Source organism: Gymnoscopelus microlampas (assembly GCF_963454915.1).
Source record: "Gymnoscopelus microlampas genome assembly, chromosome: 7".
Lineage (NCBI taxonomy): Eukaryota > Metazoa > Chordata > Actinopteri > Myctophiformes > Myctophidae > Gymnoscopelus > Gymnoscopelus microlampas.
In genome coordinates, this window is record NC_139944.1 from 33,426,251 (window position 1) to 33,448,881 (window position 22,631).

The 22,631-nt window shown below is 42.8% G+C and overlaps 1 protein-coding gene across 8 annotated transcripts in view; it reads left to right on the forward strand.

Annotated features, from left to right (window-relative positions):
• eif4g3a (eukaryotic translation initiation factor 4 gamma, 3a) overlaps positions 1 to 22,631 on the forward strand; it is a 91,181-nt gene continuing 68,550 nt past the window's right edge. For 4 of the 8 annotated variants that reach the window (XM_084062338.1, XM_084062332.1, XM_084062337.1 and 1 more), the window contains exons 1-2: positions 1 to 677; positions 16,933 to 17,011. In XM_084062338.1, the coding sequence (XP_083918464.1) occupies positions 466 to 677; positions 16,933 to 17,011 (291 nt within the window). In that variant the 5' untranslated portion in view covers positions 1 to 465. Of the gene's footprint in view, positions 678 to 16,932; positions 17,012 to 22,217; positions 22,305 to 22,631 lie in introns of all 8 variants that reach the window. The other 4 variants (XM_084062331.1, XM_084062334.1, XM_084062335.1 and 1 more) reach the window with 2 other exon arrangements.

The window sequence follows — 22,631 nt, forward strand, 5'->3', positions numbered from 1 at the left end:
GGACTGCTGCCTGCTGGAAGCGGCCGCAACGCCATGTTGACGAAGTCTCCCATCTCCGTGAGGAAAAAAATGATAGGAAACACATTTGCCGAGAAGAAGCAAAAAAAGCAAAATCGCTGAAAGAGAGACGAGGAAATCGCCGGCGATATCTCTTTTTTTTTTAAAGAACCGAACCGAGCCGTGGATCGGATCCACGGAGGTTCACGGACCATACCGGGGCGACGGGGAGGCGAAACCTCCCACCGTCCCCATGTTGAACAGCAGCACCGCTGATCCGAACAGCGACTTTCCAATGAAAAAGACATTTGTGTTCGCCGAGAGGGGGATCTGATCTGGGGCCTTGCTTGTAAAGAAATCCGCAACGCTTAGCTGCTCTAAAGTCTAAATGCATGCGAGCTTAGACAACGTCGTTTGTATCAGTATTTATTATTAGTGTATTGTTTTCCTCTGTTGATTTTTTTTGCGATGAGTTTGCCACCGAAAGTGGTCCCCAAATCCGCCGCTGTCGTCGCAGTTAGCGGACCCGGACTCGGTGGTGGCCCTCCTTCAGCCGGATCGAGCCAACAACAACAACTGCGGCCACTGGCCACCCTGACCTCCGTGTCTCTGCCGCCGGGAGGAGCTCCCATCACCGGCGCCCCGCTGCAGCCCATCATCACCGCCGGTCCACCGCCTCAGTATCCTTTATGATGGCAGTCTATTAGAAGTGACACGAGTGTGACATTGTATGTGGCGGGTTGGTTGTGGCGTGTTGATTCCCCCCATGCATGAATGTAACATGTAGTATTATCCGTCCAGCCTCAATGGTCCCCCCAAATAAAACAAATCCAAACCCGTTAAACGGGTTTGGGTTTGTCTTATTTTGGGGGACCATTGAGGCTGGATCATGGATGAATGTGGGGCGGAACGGAGATGTTTGGTGCGGACCGAGCAGAGTGTGGGGGAGAGAGAGGAGGGGACAATTTATGAGGCTTTAATTTAGGTACTTTGTCGCATGGGCCGCGCGACAGCAAAAGATAACGCTTTTTTCAACTGTCAAAAGTGTCGACGCGCGTCGTGTCGACACTTTCCCCGTTGAAAATACGTCATTATCGTGGAGGAAAGGGCTTGTGCGACGAAGTATACTTTAGCCCACAGCGAGCTAGCACGTTTAATGTTAGCTTAGCAAGCCGGCTGCAGTTGCAGTACCAGTGCAGCTTTGCTATAGGACAATTATCCTACGATGTACATGTTATATCGTAAGATTTATTTCCCCGTGACCACATTACATTTCACTCTTACACATGTGTGCCATGCAGTGAATAATAAAAAATACAAATGCGTTGCTAGCAAAGAAAGCAAGCTCCCATTGCCGGGCTCCACGCACCGGTTACCGGCTTTGTTCAGTTGTGTTTAGTTAGCAGCCCAGTTAGCTTCACCCGGCTAGCATACAGTACGCACGACTGTGTGAAGACAGACACGTCGCTGCTGGTGCTGGGCTGCAAGTTGCATCCATTTGATAGTAGCTGTAGTGGGTTAACACAGTGGGGATAATGTTACTGCTGGCCTGGACAAGGCCAGGCTGTGGACACTGGATTTCCTCTAGCTGCTAATTAACGGGATGATGATGTACTTAACCCGATACGGTGTAGAAGGCAACCCACCACCAAAGGGTCCTGTTATTATCAGGACTGCCCTGTACTTTGACAGGCATGTCAGTGACAGGCCTATGTCGGCTCTCGAAATGACAGCCGGGTTGCAGTGGTGGAAAGTAACGAAGTACAATTACTCAAGTACTGTGCTTAAAGTACAATTTAGAGGTATTTGTACTTTACTTGAGTCTTTCCAATTTCCAATACTTTTACTTCTACTCCACTACATCTCAGAGGCAAATATTGTACTTTTACTCCACTACAATTATATGAAAACTTTAGTTATTAGTTACTTTGTAGATTTTGATTATTATTACAAAGCACACTAACCACTTCAGCCCTATACTGTATATTTCGGCCATTTTAATGTTTTTAAATACATTTTAAACTAGTGAAATGGGACATTGTGCACAAGGAGTACTTTTACCTTTGGTACTTTAAGTATATTTTGATGCAGATACTTTTGTACTTGTACTCAAGTACATTTTCAATACGGGACTTCTACTTGTAACAGCGTATATCTACATTGCAGTATTGATACTTTTACTTAAGTCAAACACGTGAGTACTTCTTCCATCACTGCAGCCGGGTTGTGTGGAAACTGGCTGGCTTTCATGATCACCCTGACAGCAGGGGATGTTTTTCTATTTCTTGTTAATGGGGAGCAGATTAATTAAAACAGTGAATTGCATGTATTCTGGTCATGGCTATTTCAGCGTCTTTCTTTTGGAGATTCCTGAAGACAACAACTTTTATTCCAAAGATAAAGATTTGTCTTGGCTTTTGATATGGCTCATTGATATGTCTTTCTCCCTAAATCATGGACATTTACCCATAATATACAAAATAGCAGGTGGATCATGATGAATTGCCATAGACAGTCCACACATCATTTGACTTTTGCTGTAGTGAAGTCACCATGGATGGTTATGTCACCCCCCCTGTTTTATTTACAGCATGGTGGCACTGGTGTGAGAGGATTAGGTTGACTTCCTGTGTCTGCTGGTGGCAGAGAGGTGTGTTTCAGAAATACAGCAGCTTCAGTGGTTAACTGGGTGTGTGTCTAATTCTAAAATGTTCTGCCATCCAGAGTAAGAGGCACCTTGTAATACTGATGTGTAAGAGATGGGGAGTAGATGGTGCAGGTATCATAATTTCTCTCTCTATATTCTATTATTAAAAATATTGTTGTTAATTTCAATAAGCACATGAAATGCTGAATGGTAGATATTTTCAGGATTTTCTACTTGTATCTGTGTCCTCTTTTGACTCTGAGCATATAAAACAACTGGTAAAATTGTTTGGCCTACTTTGTTGACCAATATCCAGGGGAAGATCTTGGGATTTTTATAGTTTAGACACATTTGATTCATGATTTTTAAATTGAATACTTGGTTATTATTACTTACTGCATCCATAATTGGCCAGCTAATCAAAACAATTTGAGCAATCATTGCTGTTTGAAGGAGGCATTCAAACTATTCTTCTGCATTGTACAGTGGTCTCCCTCCTCAATAGTTTATTTGCATTGGATTTTTGCCTCTTTTGGGAACCATAGGACCTTCCACTTGTTTGTGTGTCACATATGAGCAGTGCCATCTCCCCAACAGAGGTTGCTGCTGGACAGTTTCATTTTGTCCACACGCATTGAACGCATGCCCTGGAGCAACGCGGTTATCTTTTCTGAGCTTCAGCTTATAAACACAGTTGGCATTTATTTATTTATTAAATTCTTTACCATTGGCATTTACCAAACGGGATTACTCAATCTAACCTTTGTCAGACACTAAGTCACAGAACAGAGATGGAGACGCACTGTCCAGCTCGGTTAACAGCAGACACAATACAAGTTTACCTCCTCTTCTCACAATTGACTCTGATGGTATGGTGTTTTGTTTTGTTTTCTATCTTTCTTATCATGTCCATAAGGGTAGTTCCACTTAATTCTCTCAAGGTGTAAACAGACACCTGCTTTGACACAAGAGGGGGGGGGGGTGGCTTTGCGTAATTGGCGTAGCCCTACCCTGCAGAACTTGTGTAGTGAGCGTATGCGTGTAGGATCGCTTTGCTCACAGGCGCAACCATCTTTTAACAGTGAGGGTTGCACAGTGAATTATCAATTGGTGATTGGGGCGATTCAACTTAACTCAGTTCAATTTGATAAATGGGTGTATCCCCAAGTGACTACTTACAGGGTAAAATAATACGATTATATTAACAGGGGTACTTCAGGGGCCAAACAGACAATCAGATTTCAGCAGAGGCCAATGCCCCAGTGACATCTGACATTGTCTCCAGTCACACTGTTCCCATTTATTAGACATAGCCTATGAGAATGCAAAAATGCAATATTGGATGGTATGATCAGGGAATCTTAAAGAAAACATACACATTTCAAGATCGAAGTCTGGTCCGTCAATGTCATCATGATATAACTTTAAAATCATATCACTCAGCAGTAATCCCAATGCACCATGACATGTTTTCGTGTGATGTTCGTGTCCAGTCTGGATCAAATCGACCACATCACATATCACAGCACGTCTGCCCTCTGATGTCAGGAGTGTGGGAGCATGTTATGCTCTGTCTGGCCTGTGGTCCCAAAGGACGGTATTTCCCACTTGGTATGTCCCTGCACTGTGTGTGAATTTTTGTGCAGGGTGTATGCGTGTTGAGATTGAGATGTGCAAGCCAGGGCTGAGAGATGATCATGAGGAGAGGGTGGGATAGAAGGAGGAGGTGGGGGGCAGTTTGTTTCTGCTCCTGGTTGCCAGAGAAACAACCAGCGCATGCGGCTGCCGCTGCCCTCCCCAGACAATGGCAGCGCTGCTTAGCATTCAGAGCGAGGGGCCAAGGCGGTGCTTCCCACCATCTGCCAACAAAGGGCCCAGGTCAGCCAGCCTTGCCTCAGTGCGTTCTCTCCCTCCCTTCACCCAGCTCTCCCTCCCTACTCACCCCTCTGCTAGCGAGAGAACTAAAGCCCACCCCCCCCCCACATACACATACACTTATCTTAACCCCATTGACTAATAACTTAGTCTCAATGGTACAGTGCTTTGTGGCACAGTACAAGTGTCCTTTTCATTTCATCTGGCTGGGATAGTCCAATTCCTTCTGTTTACATGGCTCAGTTTATTTACTTAATTCTTTGTCCTCATTTGGCTTCCTGTAAACATTTTAAAAGATGACGATGCAGTTTAATAATGAAAAGTGAGGTTGAGTCGAGTATATCCTATGAACCGGGCAATCCATCGCTTTCATTATGCAGCCAGTATTGACTTGAGAGTTGTGACTCGCGCGATTAGGTAACGTATGTACCCAGCTGGTGGGTCACACAGAAACGCCATCCCATATTCTGGGACAGGTGCGTGCAGCCAACATGTTGAGATGTTCCCAGGAGCACCGCATACTGTGGCACGTTATAAATAAACTGCTGAGTTGTTCTGAGCCAGCATTCAGACCAGCCCTGGTCTACATCGTGTGTGTGTGTTTGGGGGGGGGGGGGGGGGGGGGCGTCACCAGCAGCAAAAAACCTCTAAACCAGTGTTCTCAGCCAGTTGTGCCAGGGAACCCCGATTTGGGTCAACAGATGTTGTGACAAGAACTTTATGAATATAAAAAAGAGCAACATTGTGTTGTTTAAGTATTGGGGTGTTATTCGGGTTGATGATTTCAGAGAGACAATGCAATGATCAAGATTCTGTCTTGTTTTTGAAATTCACTTTTAATTTAATGCAGATTTCGGGGAACATTCTATATTGAGTGTTGATGGCGATGCCTCACTGAAAAAAGGGTAATCTTAAAAAAAAGAAGAGGCTTATGGGGCTGTAAAATACCTCCATTCTCAGGCTTCGTCCACACGTACACGGGTATTTTCATAAACGTAGATATTTCGTTTTCGTTTTTGAAAACCTCCGCGTCTACACGGCCCTGTTTAAAAAAATCTCTCTGTCCACACGACAACGGCTAAGTCAGTCACGACCCATGCAAAAACTCCGTTTACCGTGTCCACACGGGAACACATAGCCGGAGTTTTTAAAAATCTACACTGTGGCAGGAGTTTTCCAAAAGATGCGTTTACATGGAGCAAAAACGCGTTTGCGTGTGGACGAACCCCCCAAAACGCATATAAAAAGCTACGTTTATGAAAATACCCGTGTACGTGTGGACGAAGCCTCAGTGTGCTCAAAGATCTGGTTAATAAGAGGGTTGAATCCCCTGGCCTACCACCTATTGTCTGGACTGAGGTGAAAGAGCAGTCTCAGCACCAGCAGGCAGTCAGAGCTTTGTGAGCCCTCTGTTCATCCATTGGTGTGTGCGCCTGGATGTGTGTGCACAAGTCTGAACTGAAGAGCTTTATGTGTATGTGTGTGTGCGTGCCTGCCTGCCTGGTTGTGTGACTGCATGTCGTGTGTAGTATGTATACGAGTCAGTGACTGGTGGGCCAATAGAGAAGCAGGAGGGTTTGTGTCAGTCTACACCATCTGGGCTGTTTCCTCTCACTTCCTGTGCCTCCACCCTGAACCCGGCACGCTGATAATCCCAGGTATCCTACACTGAGGGCAGAAGCTGGGCCACTGCCAAAAGTCAGATGGGAGGTCCTCTATAGGCCCATAAACATGGATAGCAGTAAAGGGGGGGAGGGGTCATATGTGAAGACTGTGGTAACATTCTATTGGAATATGTCATGATAGAGAACTCGGACAGGATACAGATTTAAAAAAGTGAAATTGGAAGTGATGACACAAAGTAATGGGCAGACAAAATTGGAACTGGAACACTATAAGAAGCTGATAAATGAGTACTCTCTCCTGATTGGCTGAAATGTTGTCATCTACCTGAAAATTTATTTTTTGTTTATCAAAGAGCTGGAGAGACAGGGAGACTCCTGCTACTGAACAAACGCTCTATAGCAATGATTAGTGTCATAACATGGTGCTTTAACCTTTTTAACATTTTTGTTTTAGTTTTAACTAAAAAATATTACTTACCCTACCTTTTTTAAAAGGGTTTTAATTAAAAATAAATAATCTGCCTCGTAAGTTCTCGTGTGGCCCTGAGCTGCTGTAACCCTTGCACAGCAGTTGGCCTTGTGAGATCACAGAACCATCTGTATGCAGAGTGCGGACCAGGGGGTGATCACAAAGAGACGCGTTACAGGCGTTAATGCTTCAAAAACACCTTGTTAAAACAGCATGCTGCACTTGTGGAGCGGACTTGCGTGCGTAACCGGGTGATCAACTAATGAATCACAGGGGAAATTGATTCACGCAGATGTTGAGATTCTTGAGTCTAATCTCAAACGTTCTTCTGCATTTTCCATTGTCCCGGCACCCTACCACCTACCATCTACTCGCATCAAGTCAAGTCAAAATTAGAATTCGAAATAAGAGCAACATTGACTTGTATGCTGTTTTGTCTAGAATGCTTAGTTTTCACTGTTGTTACACACAAATATTAAACAAGTGTGAACCCATATTATATTATATTATAATAGGCTATTGTATCACTATTTAGATATTTGGCATAAATATCGAGGTGACATTTTGTCCATCTCGTGCAGCCCTAGCATGAAATAATAGCATGAAGTATGAACTTTTCAAGATGTTAACTTAAAGGGCAAGACCACTTTGGTAGAGGTTTGGTTTGTGTAGTTACCTTGCCATGATGTAACTCCAAAGGTCGACAAGAAATCTAAAATAATTGCTCCATTGATTAGAAATTGATCTTTCAAAATATGCTCCTCATTGACTTACTTTGTACGGTAAAACAGCTCTCAAAGTCACTCTTTTTAGCACATAAACCCAGTATTGTTTGTTTTTTAGATACAATGTTAACGTCCTGTTGATGTTGCTATTTTTATTTAGAAGAAACCCGGACTGGATCCACGTCCTTCAGCAGGAAGGACATTTTTATTAAAAAAATAATTGGTGATCTATATTGTCTGAATCAGCTTGGTTTGTGTTCGTTTATGTGCTAAAAGAGTGACTTTGAGAGCTGTTTGACCGTAACAATGTAAGTCAATGAGGAGCATATTTTGAATTATCAATTTCTAATCAATGGAGCAATTATTTTAGATTTCTTGTCCACCTTGGAGTTCCATCATGGCAAGGTAACTACACAACCCAAACTCTACCAAAGTGGTAGAGGTTGCCCTTTAACAACCCATCACTTGATCCCTCATCAAGTTATACATAGGTCTATCTTCTTTATTATTATTTTTTAAAGATTTATTTTTGGGCTTTTATGCCTTTTTATTGATAGGACAGTAGACTGACAGGAAATGGGGAGAGAGATGGGGAGTAACACGCAGCAAAGGGCATCGGGTTCAACCCGATGACCTTTCCTGCGTGTTACTCCCCATTCGGGAATCGAACCCGAAACACACTGTCAGGCTGGCTTTGCAGCCTGGGGTGCCTGGACCGCCACGCTGCGGCCCAGGCCTATCTTCATATATTGCTCTCAAAGTGCACCAGAGTGATGCATTTAACTTGCATTTAACTTGGAATGTGCAAAATTCCCCTCGCCATAGTCTCAAAAAAGCCTGTGGAAATCACTGAATGTGATGTGCAAGAGGGAAGTGCAAGGCAGGCACACCGTACCTTAGGAAAACAATGGTTTTGCTGGCGACGCGTTTCTAGTGACGCGTCTCAGCCTGATCGCCGCCCGTCTCTTGCGGTCCACAGACAACCCTGACTCGTTGAAATTGCTGCACTGACTGCATGCAACACAGGAGTCACACCTCACTTTAACTGATTCAAAATGATAAAGTGTTGATCAAGGTGAAATGGGTGATCTACTGTATGTGGTAATGATGGCAGACAAGTTCACAACCAGAATCGACCGTAGAGAGAGGGATTACACAGAGCAATCTAAAAACCCTTTTGGGAATTATACCTCACGGTAAAACGTATTGGTTATATTTCTCTGAATTGTGATATTGTTTGTTAAAATGAGTGTTAAATAGCTCTATATCAAGTGCTCCATAAACAGAAATGTATTCTTTTTATTTAACCCCTCCCATTCATTTATAGTGGGTGATATGCACTTCCTTGCCCCCTCTCTGTTCTGCTATTCTTGCCTCTGGTATCCCCTTTCCTGTTACTCCCCGTCCCTTGCTTTCTCTCTTACTTACACACTCAGCACTTAAGTGGCTTTACAGTAAGCTATGATGAGGCTGGAGCAGTGCAAAGCTTTCCCTCCCCTTGTGGCCATAAGGGAGGCTTACAGGTCACCTGTAGGTCAAGGGACAGGGGTTTGGACATGGCTACTTTTTTTTATTATTTTTTTTATTTTTTTATTGTCATTTATTTAATGCTTATAATTATTATTGATAGGACAGTAGGCTGACAGGAAATGGGGAGTGACACGCAGCAACGGCCGTCGGGATCGGGACTCGAACCCGTGGCACGTTGTCTGTCAGGCTACATTGTAGCCTAGGTGCCTGGACCACTGGCGTAGCGGTCCGGGCCGGACATGGCTACTCTATGGTCACCCCATAGAATCAGGGTTGACTTTTATGCTCGAAATAAGGCATTGGTTCTCTGGTGGTTTCACCCCGGGGTCTGATTTTATTTTATTGTGTAGTAATGTTTTTACCCATTGAAAGAAAAATAAGAACATTTCCGATATGATATATGATTGTGTTGAAATGTTCAAATTATTCATTAAAATATATGTTGAAATCAATATATAGCATATTTGGTGGGTTCCCAAACTTTTCAGCCCGCGACCCCAAAATAATGCGACCATTGACTCGCGACCCCACCTAACCCTGGAAACAATTTATGCACATAAACTTGCACGTTCGGTGCACATTTGTAATGTATTAAAATGATAAAATGTACTATTTGTAATATTTTTTTAGATTGTATTTCATCGACTGTTTAATAAAAAATAAAACAAAAAATAAAAACTTTGGGAACCCCTGGGTTAGGTTATGCAAACTATCTAAATTGCAAAACAATCTAAATTGACTCTGACCCTTTTGAGAGTAACTTGTGGCCCACTTTTCCATCACTGTCTGCTTGGCAGTTGGACCACTGCTCGATAGGTATTCCCCACATCTTACCCAAGTTCAGAGCCTTCTTTCTATAAGCAATAAAGTGTACTTGAAAAGAGTAATTGAAATAACTGCATCTCTCTCTCCTTGCCACTCTTCTCACCTCCGTAGTGCTGAAAGACGTGAAGCGGAAGCTTCTGAAAGACGCAGAGCCCTCTTTTTAGTCTTATTAATAAGATTAATGATAAATACAAGCTAAATCAAGTGCTTTATAAATGTTTTAGTATATCTGTCATTTTTGACCATGAAAACCATTTTCTCATCTTTTTTTCACGTTTGCGCTTCCCAGTAACGCAAATTGGCTGGTGTCCCTTTGCATTCGACCAATGATAGCAACCTCAATGATTGAGTCTCTGATGATTTTTAAAATTACATATTTATAGTTATGGTTATTGTTCTTGGTGTGGACAGCCCTTGACACAGGTATAATGTGATAAGTGTTTGGTAGGGTTACCAGAAATCCGGGTATTGTAGTGGCTGCTGAGGGGAAATGGTGCATTAAACCATTGCTCTCAAACTTTAATGCAAGCCATTCCAAATATTTCCATAGTGGTAATAATGATACACAAAAAGACTAGTATGATTTTGAGTGCAAAAATGTCAACATGAAATATCAGTTTGATCCCAAGCATCTGCAAACAGATGCTGTTGGAAATCAGAATGGTGCCAGTGTCTCCTAAACAAAACAAAACATTTTAATTATCCTAGCGGACGCTTGCTGAACAATCTTACAGTATATCCTTATGAACATGAGATGATTGTCCACTGTCCCTACGCATCCGTCCAGCTCAGATATTTGGCATCTTTCTGGAATATTTCGGTCGGGCCAGGGATCCCCAGCCCTCGCCCACCCCCAATTGTTTTCACTTGATTCTTTGTCATGTCTATTGTATCAGTCACTCAGCCAGGGTCAAATGTGAAGCCGTCACCAGTGGCCTCCTTTTATTCAGTGTCAAAGAGTTGGCTTTGTCTACATGATTACTTGGCAAACACAACTTCTTAGTGAGTCTTACACCAGGGATGCCAACAACTCTCTTTTTTTTTGTTTATGTGAATCATGGAGATTTGAAGAGGTTTTCTTAGAATGCAGATATTAAAAGTTAGAAACCGTTGTCTCGTTTGCGCAGGTGGATTTTACACACTGCTTTTCCTGCACACACATTTTGAGAGCAGTATCCGCTCCCCACGGATGGCGAAATCCCCCAAGGACGTGTATTATTAGTGTTGTTTTCTTCTGTTGCCTGACGAACATTATTATCCCCGCCAGGCCGGAACGGCCGAAGGCGAAGGACTATGTTTTGGCTCCTGTCAGTCTGTCTGTCTATCTGTGAATAGCTCATCTCGGACACTGTTAGGCATATGCCTGCATAGGCCGATCGGCGTGAAAGTTTGCACGCACACTTGACCTTCTGGGAACAAGCTAATATGTTGCGGCTCCACTTGAGCAGTTGGGGGTTCAGTGCCTTGCTCAAGGGCACATCAGTTGTGTTGAGGGAGGGGCAAGTGTCAGGAGTGTGCATATTATATAAGCTTATGCTATCAATACTGAGTTTGCTTGATTCCGAGGATAACCTAAAACAATATATACCTTGACATTTATTATACACAGGCAATCCCATTTTCTGAACCAAATCACGTAAATCTATAAGCTAACATTGTGCCCCCACCACCTCTCTTCAAGCAGAAAATGACTGAAGATCAAACTAATGACTAGAGCACGGGTCTTCAACGTTTTTCAGCCAAAGGGCCCCTTGGCTGAGAGAGAGATGAAGCAGGGACACCCACTACATATTGTATAAAATTGTGTTGCAGATTAAACCTTTTCATAGATAGATTCATAGACTTGTTTGACATTAACTATGATCAGTGTATGTTGGATTCATATTAATGTGTAGCCTATTTTCAGACATTTAATCACTTAAACCATCAATACTTAACTTTTCACTGTGCACTTGTAGATCTGCTATTTTTTGCTTAAGTTCTCCTCAGAATAGAGATGCTATGGTTCAAGTGGTTAATGCAGAGCAAAAAAAAAAGATCACACAAAGATTTGGCGGCCGCCCTGTTGTAACTCTGAGGACCCCCTGGGGATCCCGGACCCCTTGTTGAAGATCCCTGGTCTAGAGCTCAAAAATTAGCATGGTCAGTCACTTTAATGGTTGTGCCTGGTTTCTTGCAGTTTGTGCGTGTGACTGCATCAATCTGCTTCTCTGGTTGTTCACATGGTGCTATACTATAACACAGTGAGGTTTTACTTTGGTACGCTTTTGTTTTCTGGCAGGCTAACCTCAACATGACTCTATGAGCAAAGGACCTCTGGCAATAAACCCCCTGGAATGTGTGGTCACTGCCATCGTTCAGGAATTCATCACAGTTTTTTGGTCATTGCCAGCAGGAAAAAATCTCTTTGATTCTTTGAGAGAAGCATACGTGTATTTGGAGGCGTGGTTGAGTCAGCCCAGGTATCGGCAATGAGTTTGTACATGTACAATGATAGATTTTTCTGTCGCCCACAATTCTTATAAGAAGTGGAGATGGGGACAAGAAAGATGGATAGATAGATACCATTATTGATCCTGATATGGACATACACAAATTATGATTTATTTGTATTCCTTTTTTCTCCTTTTTTTTAATGTAAGCAAAATAAAAGTGTGTGACATCTCTCTGGGTAACTGGGACAGGCACTGTTGTGATGACTGTTAATGAGGCCACAGGAATATGTGAAACCAAAACTGTTTGTTTATGTTACTCCAAAGTGGAACACTGACTGACTAACCCTAACCCTTTTATTTATTTTTTAACATGTTGTTTCAAGTGGAAACATCTTTATCACTTGTCCAATTACCTTTTTCATGTGCCCTAACTCTTAAAAATCAAAATATAAGAGGGGGGGGGGGGGGGGGTTTAGAGTAGAAAAGAACATAGAACCAACTTAAATGTCTCACCTGCATAATGTGTAATGGTCATACATCATTAAAATGCCTTATCAACCTTAAAACCAAACCCTTTCAACTTAATAATATGCATTTGTTTCATGATGGTATGATCAACCACTTCAACAAACTAGTGTGAAATCACCACTGAGACAGGTCACCAGGTCACAAAACGGTTGTGGCTCAAGACCACATTGCCCACAAACAAAATGGCAGCTCCAAAAACGTATACTGTATGGGTGATGCCACATATCCGGGTGAGTTGGCTCTCTGTTCATTACTACTCTGTGGTTCATAATATGAGACCGAAACCTGCTCCATGCTAAGGTCAAGACACTTTGTTCACCTCAAAAAGCCTGAGCTACTGGCAGAAAAGAGCAGGACTGTCACTTGATGAGACAGAAATCTGAGGGCTTACCGAGAATGCTCAATTGTTTTCACAGTTTGCCAGCAATCACTGTGGGGAGAAGAAAGGCTAGGCACAGCACGTCCCGCTGAGGCAGTAATGGATTGTTTATAGGGAATCAAGAAGTGAGCTGCACGGCACATTGATGTGAGAACTAGAGACAGCAAAACAATGTGCATTCTTCTTTCATTGGAAAGGGAGACCGGAGACATTGCTCTGACAGGATATAGTTCAGGTCAGGTGTGTGCTCAAAAATAGGGTTTGCTAATTGCTACACCAAAACTGTGCATACATTACTTGTGCTTTTGTGGCCCTTGTCTGATATGCTCCATTCTATTCTAAAAGTAAAATATATGTTTTAAACTTAAGTATACTTATATAGCAAATTACTGTATTGGATTTACTGTATTGCAATGAATTATATACATTTCTCCTTTATAACTGAAAGGCGCAACATGGGAAAACAAATTCTGCTGTACTTGCCAGAAGAGCACTTTTAAGGACTGAAGTTGGATTTAATGTTATCTAATTTTCACTTGAGGTTAAAGGATACTGGTCTTATGTTTAGCATGTTTAGCCCATTGACTACGAGTCACAGTTTAATTGACTTTACTGCCAGTGCCGATCATTTTCCAAAACATAACTTTTTGTTTTGTTTTTCCGATGCAGATGTCATCCATTTAAGTCCAGTATGAAAATCAACTTGAGACTAGAAACTTGCTGAGATAGTTAATCCAATAACAAAAAGATATATATATTATTTTTTTTGGAGGAAAATATTAATCACAATAGTTTGCTTCTGATTAGCTCAATAATGATTAGTTCATTGGTATATTATACGTTTATTTGTATTAATGAAGCAACAACAACGCACACTACAGACATGCATTGTGTTTTGGTTCCCTCGCCGAAAAAAAAATCTCACCACATTATGGAGAGAGGTGTATTGCTATCAATAAGCACGATAGGGCTGCAACAGTTAATAGAACGAATCAATTTAATTGATTATACATAATCACGTTCAAGGGCTTCTAGGGAGAAAAAAACAGCTCATAGTCGTGGGTTTTATAAACACGAAACCAATGAAAAGTATTAAGAGCTTGTGACTACATAACTACTTTGGATCCAGTGGAATACAGGTTCTTTCTTCCATTTCCTGAAAAGTAACTGTTTTGGACATGCAAGGTTTCCACCTGACAGCAACGATATACTGTATCTGTTGGAGAGAAAATTATCCTCTACCACCAGCCAGTGAATGGAAAAGTCTGGTTACTTCCATACCTGCAGAAATCTGTTTCTTGTAAAGTCCTGTGTCCACCAGGGTTCAAGTAGAACGCTGGTGGACACATGACTGTACAAGAAACTGTAGCATCTAGGTTGCATAATACAACTTGGTAGCAAGTCCTTTGCACATTGGATTGCCTAAATGCAATTGGTTGCTAAAAGGCAATAGCCACACAACCGGATCGGATTGTAATTCCAGTCAAGAGTCACACGGTGTGGCCTGCCTGTTGCCCCAAGAGTGTCGGATGTCTCGTTTCACCTGATCATTTTCCCCCTTAGTTCCTTGGCTCCTGCCCCTCCTGTGCCCGCCACTGTTGACAGACAGTGACTCTTGACCCCTGGTTGGAACTGTCCGTTGCCCCTTACTCTCTCTCTCTCTCTCTCTCTCTCCTTCCCAGTCTGTTTACATTCTGCAGAACACATAGGCCTCTGCCAAGCAGTGGTCAGTCAGACCAGACAGATCAGGTTGCCGTGGTGTCGATAGCCCCCCTCACTCTGTCTGTCTTTGGGTCTCTCTCTTTTTTTTCTTGTAGTGCTATCGCTTGGCTCTCTTATTTCCTCTCTTTCTTTCTCTATCTCTCAATCATCTTCTTCGCCAAATCGTGGGAAAATAGTATGATAATTTGCGTGGTGTTTTCCTGCATTGGGAGAGTTAGCTGTCAGCCACAGAAGAGGACACTATATTGACTTTCAAAATGTTGGCTTTGGTTGTTAAGTAATATTGACTTGTGTGGCAAATCTCAGTTGTTTTCATGCTCCAGGCAGGGTTAAAAACTGTGATCACTAACATATCTATCACGTCTTGTTTTCACCCCCACGACTTCTTTGTTCTGTTTCGTTGCATTCGTCACCCAGACTTGTCAACCACAGTGTGAAGCGTCAAAGCCTCTCTTCCCACACTCTTGTTTTGATTCTTGATTTCATTTCGGGCGTGAGTTAAGATTGTACTTGATTTGTGGTTTAGTCTTTGCTATTCCCCCCCCACTACACCTTTGGTGTTTCCTTTGTCGTACTTCTGCTTCTTCACGACCCCCCCCCCCCCGGCTTTTTTTCTGGAAGGTATATTTTCTCTCTACGTTGTGTCTGACTGTCGGTCCCTCTGGCAGCCTGCCAACAGAGATGACTGCTCCTGCAGGGCAGTATGAGAGAGAGGGAGAGGGTTTGGGGGGAAATAGAGGCGTGTTTTAGGTAAAAGGAAGACAGCCAGACATTCGGTTTCCCTGAAACCATGTGACCAGCCGAGTGTGTGTGTGTGTGTGTGTGTCTCTGTCTACAATTCAGGCACAGAACTGCTTGAGCAGGTTACTAACCACTGCTGTCCCCCCTCTGTGTGCCTACTACACATTTACTCCTATCATTTCTCCTGTTCCTCTTCTCCTTTCTCCCCCTCATGTCTTCTGTATTCTTTATACTCTTATGAATCTTCTGTTCAACACAGCACTTAAATTACTCTTCCCCAAGAGTCTCATTATCAAAGGTGCTAAGAGCCATAAGGAAGTACAAAGTTATTATGAAGGATATTCAGGCCATGGTTATATTTTCACCAGCGTTTCTGGCAGAACGTCTCCTCTGGTACCTTTTTTAACCGTCCCTAACTGAAGGCCGATTCCACAGAAAGGGCCTTACAAAAGGTCCTCCATTCATCTGTTCACCATTGTGGGAGGTCCAGTGAAGTCCGGAGATCCATGTCGGGATTTCTCCTACATCCCATGTGCAGGGTGGTGAATGTACATGGTGTACTCTGTGTTGGGGCATTTTTGCTGGGTGCGGTGGGATGGGGTGCTCTAGGACACTGTTTCCCAAACAGTGGGTCAGGACCCATTTGTGGGTCATGTCCCAATTGTTATGGGTCACGATTGAATATCCCCTTATTTTAATTATTTCAAAACAACCCCCCCCCCCCAAAAAAAAAACACCCTCCCAATTTACAAACAAAACAAAAAATCATGAATGAATAACAAATGTAAGAAATTCCATAAATTAGAAGAAGGAACAAAAGAAGTTGTGAAAATGGCAGATCTACAAGCTCGCAAGGCATCGCGGCGCGACACAATGTGAGCTTGTAGATCTGCTATTTTCACTAGTTTGGGTCCTGGGCAGACATACAATTTTGGGTCGTGGGCTAAAAGGTTTGAGAACCACTGCTCAAGGAGATGAGAGAAAATTCCTTTCTCTCATCAGCACTATAGCCAACTTATCAGGGTTGGGGAAAGCCCTTTGGATTTGAATCAGCCTAATACATTTTTATAAGTTGTCGAAAGAGTTCTGGGATTAATTAGTCTTGGAAAAGTTGGATTCATTTTATTGGGTATGCAAGAAAGATAAAATGGGAAAAGTTGTTTGCCCGCTGGGCTTAAGGCTCCTTTTTAATAGTTTGGTCAGGAGCGTCGTGACTTCAACTCCAGGTCTTTGTCAGATATACAAACAAACGTGACCGCACCTTGACTGCCTGTCAGTGTAGCAGCTACACATAGGCCTGAGGGTCCTCTTGTTCTTTTTATGTTATGTATCGGTAGTCTCAGATTGCCCTCTACCTACCAACCATGGAAGCTGTTTATGGGCTTCAGTCACCTCTTAGAATTTTCTCTGTTGAATTTTCCTTAATGGGCTACGTTCCAGAATCCCTCGGGTTCCACCATCGCTTGACGACCGAATCTTCAATACACAGCCTGGAGTCACTGCAGTCTACAGCGTGAGTTACAGCACACATGCATGAGTTGCATACACACACTAATACTTGCATGGGATGTGTGCAGTGATGGGATGTGTGTGGGATGTGTGCAGTGACTAACCTCACTGACTATTAAACAGTTTTTGTAACAGTTTTTGTAACCAACTAAACGACTAATCTTAAATGAGGAAAGCACAGAAAACAGCCAAATCTGAACACATTTCGATCTATAAGGCACACATTGGTCAATCGCTGTTGTGAACTTGTTAACAATACTTAATTGGTACTATTTGTGCTTGTTAAAAGCAACATTTTATTAAGAATTTGAATGCAAAATCAAAATGTGCAAAAATACGTAAATGTATCAATAAAGAAAAATAAATATATATTTTAATTAATAATTATTAAACGTTTAATGGGGCAGCACCGTTTAATGGTGGACTAGTGCAGTGGATTTCAACCTGTGAGTCGGGGTCCCCAGATGACAGTTAAGTGAGACGTTTTTAATACTTCAAAAAAGAAAAGAAAAAGAAGACCATTACTGTATCAAAAGTAATCCACAAACTAAAACTGACACACAAAGTTTGGAAACTTAACTTCAGTCGATATTTTGTCCCCCTTTAATATACTATTGTGTTTTATATCATTTTTTATTGATCATTTGTTACCTTTACAACGAGGTACAGCTTGTAAGGATCAGGCATTCATGGAAGGAGCAACACAGCAAAATGTGTGGGTAGAGCCCTCAAAGAAATTGCCAAAATTCCCCAATATGCTTCTGTTGGTAATCGACCTGCCAGCACACACCTGCTGGCTGGCGTCTGAGCATGGGTCCTGCAACTTTGACATCTGTCTGTGGTATCGTTGTAAAAATCTTGCCTGTAAATCTTTGGAAGAAAGCCTATGGTTCCTCAGTGAAGCAAGGGTGAGGAAACCGGTCTTCTTGGGGTGTTGTCTTCCTGGGACGGCCACTTTGCGGTCTTTCTTTGACTTCATCAGTATCACGGAACTTGGTCCTAAGTTTGGAAATGGTACCAGGGCTGACACCAAATAATGCATACTCTGTATGCTGGCACACCAGCTTGCCCTATTGTACGGGCCTTATCCTGAAGGGACAAACTTGGCTTCTTTCCACCAGTATACACAAACTCGTCAAAGTAGCAGGACCCGTGCCCAGGTGCCAGGCACACACCTGTGACTGGCACACACCTGCCAGCACTTGAAGCTCTAAACGAGAGTGAATGCCAACAGAACATTGAGGCGCTACCCACACATTTTGCTGTGTTGCTCATTCCACGAATGCTCTATCCTTACAAGCTGTTTCTGTTGTAAAGGTGACTAATCAATGATACAAATTATATAAAACACAATACCAATTGGTATTATTAAAGGGGAGAAATAATTTACAGAAGTTACGTTTCCGAACTTTTTGTGGGCAGTTTATAAAAAACTTGTCAAACATTGGCCAAATAGTCAAATAATATAAAAAATAGGCAAAAGCTTTTAGATCGGCACCGAGTCAAACAAAATGTAGGCTGCCCTAGCCTTCCTGCTTTCATGCCTAGAGGAGCGGGTTTAACATCTCCGGAGAGAGAATACGTATGATCCCATTGGTTCATCGATCTGTCCGTCAGCCTCCGCCCCGTCAACACAACATTTGGAGCGACGCCCACTGCACTCTGGTTGGTTGGGGAAATGAAACACTTCCTATACCCGGAACACCAACTCGTTGGTCCAGGCTTTTATTTTTTAGCGAAACAAAAATATAAAAGCTTGGAGATCAAGGCTAAACAAAATGTAATGCCCCAACTCCTACAATTCCTTGTGCTTGTCAGGATGGGGGGTCCCCAGTTCAAATATTATTATTTTGGGGTGTCGCGGCCTGAAAAGATTGAGAACCAGTGGACTAGCTGCGCAGATCCCTTATGTGTACGTTGGCCAGTGTAAGAAATATATACAAAGTTTGCAAGTTTAGGTGATTTAACAAGTACCATTAAACTCAATTTGCAAATGCATCTCCTGGTAAAAAGAGAAGAAGAAAAATATATATATGTAAATACAATATCAAGCATCCTTCATTTCAGAAAATATCCTAGATTTCCTACACAGAACTTCAAAATCTGTGTGTGTGTGTCTCCGTTCGTCCGTCCGTCGGTGGACAGCTGAAACTGTGCACACACAGTCCCTGGATGCCAGAGCAGAACCTCTGCCCCAAAATGTTCTGCCTATTATAGCGCCACCAGCAGGCAATTTTTTGCAAAACCTTTTTTTATATTACTCCTACAGATTTTGTCCAAACATCACGCAAATCGGTACACATTATCTCCTTAGCTTGCACGCGCGTGCGCCTGCTTGAGAGAGAGAAGGTGAGCGTGAGAGCGTATGTGTGAGGAAGTGTGTATGTGCTAGCGTGCACGGTTTCACTCGCACATGCTCGTCACACGCTGTGAGTGTCTTGGACTGCGATGACCCACACCCGTTTCCCCTCATACGATACACAGCAAGCTGTGTTTAGCTTTGCAGCGCGTGGCCTCCATTCCACGCAGAACATTTACCTGGAGGGCAAGGATATGTGGATGTGAGGGTCTGTAGGCGGGAGCGGGGGAGGGGAGACTGGAGAGACTGCTTGATAGTAAGCAGGCCGCTGAGCCAGAGAGAGAAAACATTCCCTTTTGTTCTGCCCAGCACTTCCTATTAACTGGTATGCATAATGGTTCGGATATTAGCTCAGTAATAACATTTATTTTTTATTCTTTCCAATTTGTATCGATTTTTCTCATACAAAATGAACATGACAAGGCACCTGTCAAGTAGAGGATCATCAGCAGTCTACTATCAACTTAACTGCTTTGTAGCTTAAATAGGCTATTTAGTCAGCTTTCTGTTAGCCAGCAAATCAGCTGCTGAGAGACACCATTTGCCCTGTTATCTAAGCCTTTGAAAAGCAAAGCAAGCACTTCCCAATGGGTTGACAGTCAATAGATGGTAGATGACATGCATCTTAAATGCAGGAGCGAGCACCCGGTTTGGCTGGCATAGATAGACTGCAGCGATCTTGCCTTTAAAAAATGGCAGCTTTCTGTAGATGAGCCTTTCTCATCTACAGTTTGGTTTATTAGTGGGGGACTCTCAGTGAAATAATGATGACATCAGTGGAAACCAACAGTGCCAGTAGAAGACTTGAGTCTGCTGTGTAAAGAAAAAGATAGCTGGCTGGGCTTTATGCACCATGATCCCTATATCCTTTCATGTATGGCCCCTATATGGCCGCTCGCCACCCCTCCCCCAATGCAGCTCTCTGTACATCCTCGGCATCAGTCACTCACTCCTCCCCTGGCAACAGCAGCTAGATTAGCTGCTTTATCCCAGGTCAGCTGAGGGAAGTAGGCCACACAGACTAGAGAGAGGGAGAGCGAGAGAACGAATGGGAAAGTAGAGGTGGGTCGTGCACGTAGAGGTGGGTCGTGCACTGGCTGTGTCAGTAGTGTGCGTGTGTGTGTGTGTGTGTGTGTGTGTGTGTGTGTGTGTGTGTGTGTGTGTGTGTGTGTGTGTGTGTGTGTGTGTGTGTGTGTGTGTGTGTGTGTGTGTGTGTGTGTGTGTGTGTGTGTGTGTGTGTGTGTGTGTGTGTGTGTGTGTGCAGTATAGTGATGTCAATGAACATTCCATATTAGAAGTGTTATACAGTCTAATAATAAATATGTTGATATTATGTTCTCCCCAAATGACAGAAATGAATTTAAATGATATGGTGTGGGTTTATTAGGCCATCAATAGAATGTCATTACAAGACGGGTGTCGACATGATAAATGGCTTGCTGGCCTAGAAGTTCCTCACAAAAAATGAGGTTGATTATTTCTCCTCTTCAATAATACCAATTGGTATTGTATTTTATGTAATGTTTTACGTTGATTAGTCACCTTTACAACGAGGTATAATTTGTAAGGATTGTGCAGTCAGAATGAGCAACACAGCTGAACGTGTAGGTAGCCCCCCCCCTTCCAAACAATTGCCAAAATCCCCCAATATCCCTCTGTTGGTAATCGCTCTCGTTTTGAGCAACCTGTCACCAGGTATGTGACTGGCACCATGAGCATGGATCCTGCAATTGTAGAAGACAACACACTGGAGCAACTCGGACAATTAAAGCCTCTTTCATTAAGGTGCTAATACAAATAGATAATGACTGACGTTTCGATGCTACTGCATCTTCCTCAGAGTCATGTTCCGACCCTGAGGAAGATGCAGTATCATCGAAACGTCAGTCATTATTTATTTGTATTAGCACCTTTTTAATTACTATAATTAAAGGTAATTTAATTGTCCGCACTGCTCCAGTGTGTTCTCTTCTACAATTGCTGTTGTTCTGCTCCTGTGACGCACCGCCTGCCTCGTTTGGCTCAGGCGTGCAGTAGACTCCCTTTCTTCCATGGGTCCTGCAACGTTGTTGAGTTTGTATGCTCCAAGCAACAACACTGCCCCCATGGAAAGATGCCACGTTTGTCCCTTCAGGATAATGGGGCAAGTGGAAGCTAGTGTTCCGTTACACAGAGTGGCAGCATTATTTGGTGTCGGCCCTGGTACAACAAAGTAAAAACCAAGTTGCAGGACCCATGCTCAGGTGCCTGTCATACAGATCTACAAGCTCACAACACATCACGATGCAACGCATTGTGAATTTGAAGATCGGCAGTTTTAGAGATTTTTAGAGTTTTAGAACTCAGGCTTTAATCTATTCTGATATGTACATAAGTCATGAGTTCTGCTAAATCATCGTACAGTATAACTGATTAGCTGCAGCATGAATGCTGTGTATTGTATATGACAGCATAATCCTAATGCAGGGCCAACAGTAGCCAATACCTAACCATAGAGCACCGAAGTCTGATGTAGTTTACGCATCCTACCTGGGTCACGTTTTTGTTCCCCCCTTTCTGAATTCCCGTAGATGTGTTTAATATTGCGTCATATAAGAACTTTGTTCCAAAAATGAACAAATGGGCACGGCGGTTTGACTCAGTTTGACGATTTGAAGCATCAGCTGACAGCGAGAAAACACTAACGTTGCCACCGCCAAATGAATACAATTTTCGCCAGAAACAAATATGAGTGACTGACTATCATAAGCGATACAGAGCCCTGACAATGGCGCCGGGACAATGTGTTTATTTTTGGACCACAATTCTTATATGACACGATTCTAAGATGACCCAATGTTATTTTCCATAGAGAAATTACTTCCGTGACCCAGGAGGGGATGAACGAGTGACGCCAGGACTTCGGTACTCTATTGTAACCTCTTGCAATCAGAATGGGGTATTTGTTTTCTTTTTTTTTACACTATAATAATGAATAATTGCCATATTTAAATGTATGGTAGCTAATTATACTGTACATTCACTCATTTTCAAATGATATGGATCAGGACCAAATGTGATGTTGTTTTAATATATATGATTAATACGGGGTGTTTGAGTGTTTATAATGGTGGTGCCAGTGAAATCCCCCCCCCCCCCCCTCTTAATGTCTACCCCTACAAGATGTAGTCCACTCCACATGTGAAAACACATTTAAAACACTTATTTTCAACATAGTCCGACATGTATGATAAGACAAAGTTGTAAAAAAGCTACCATGGAAAAA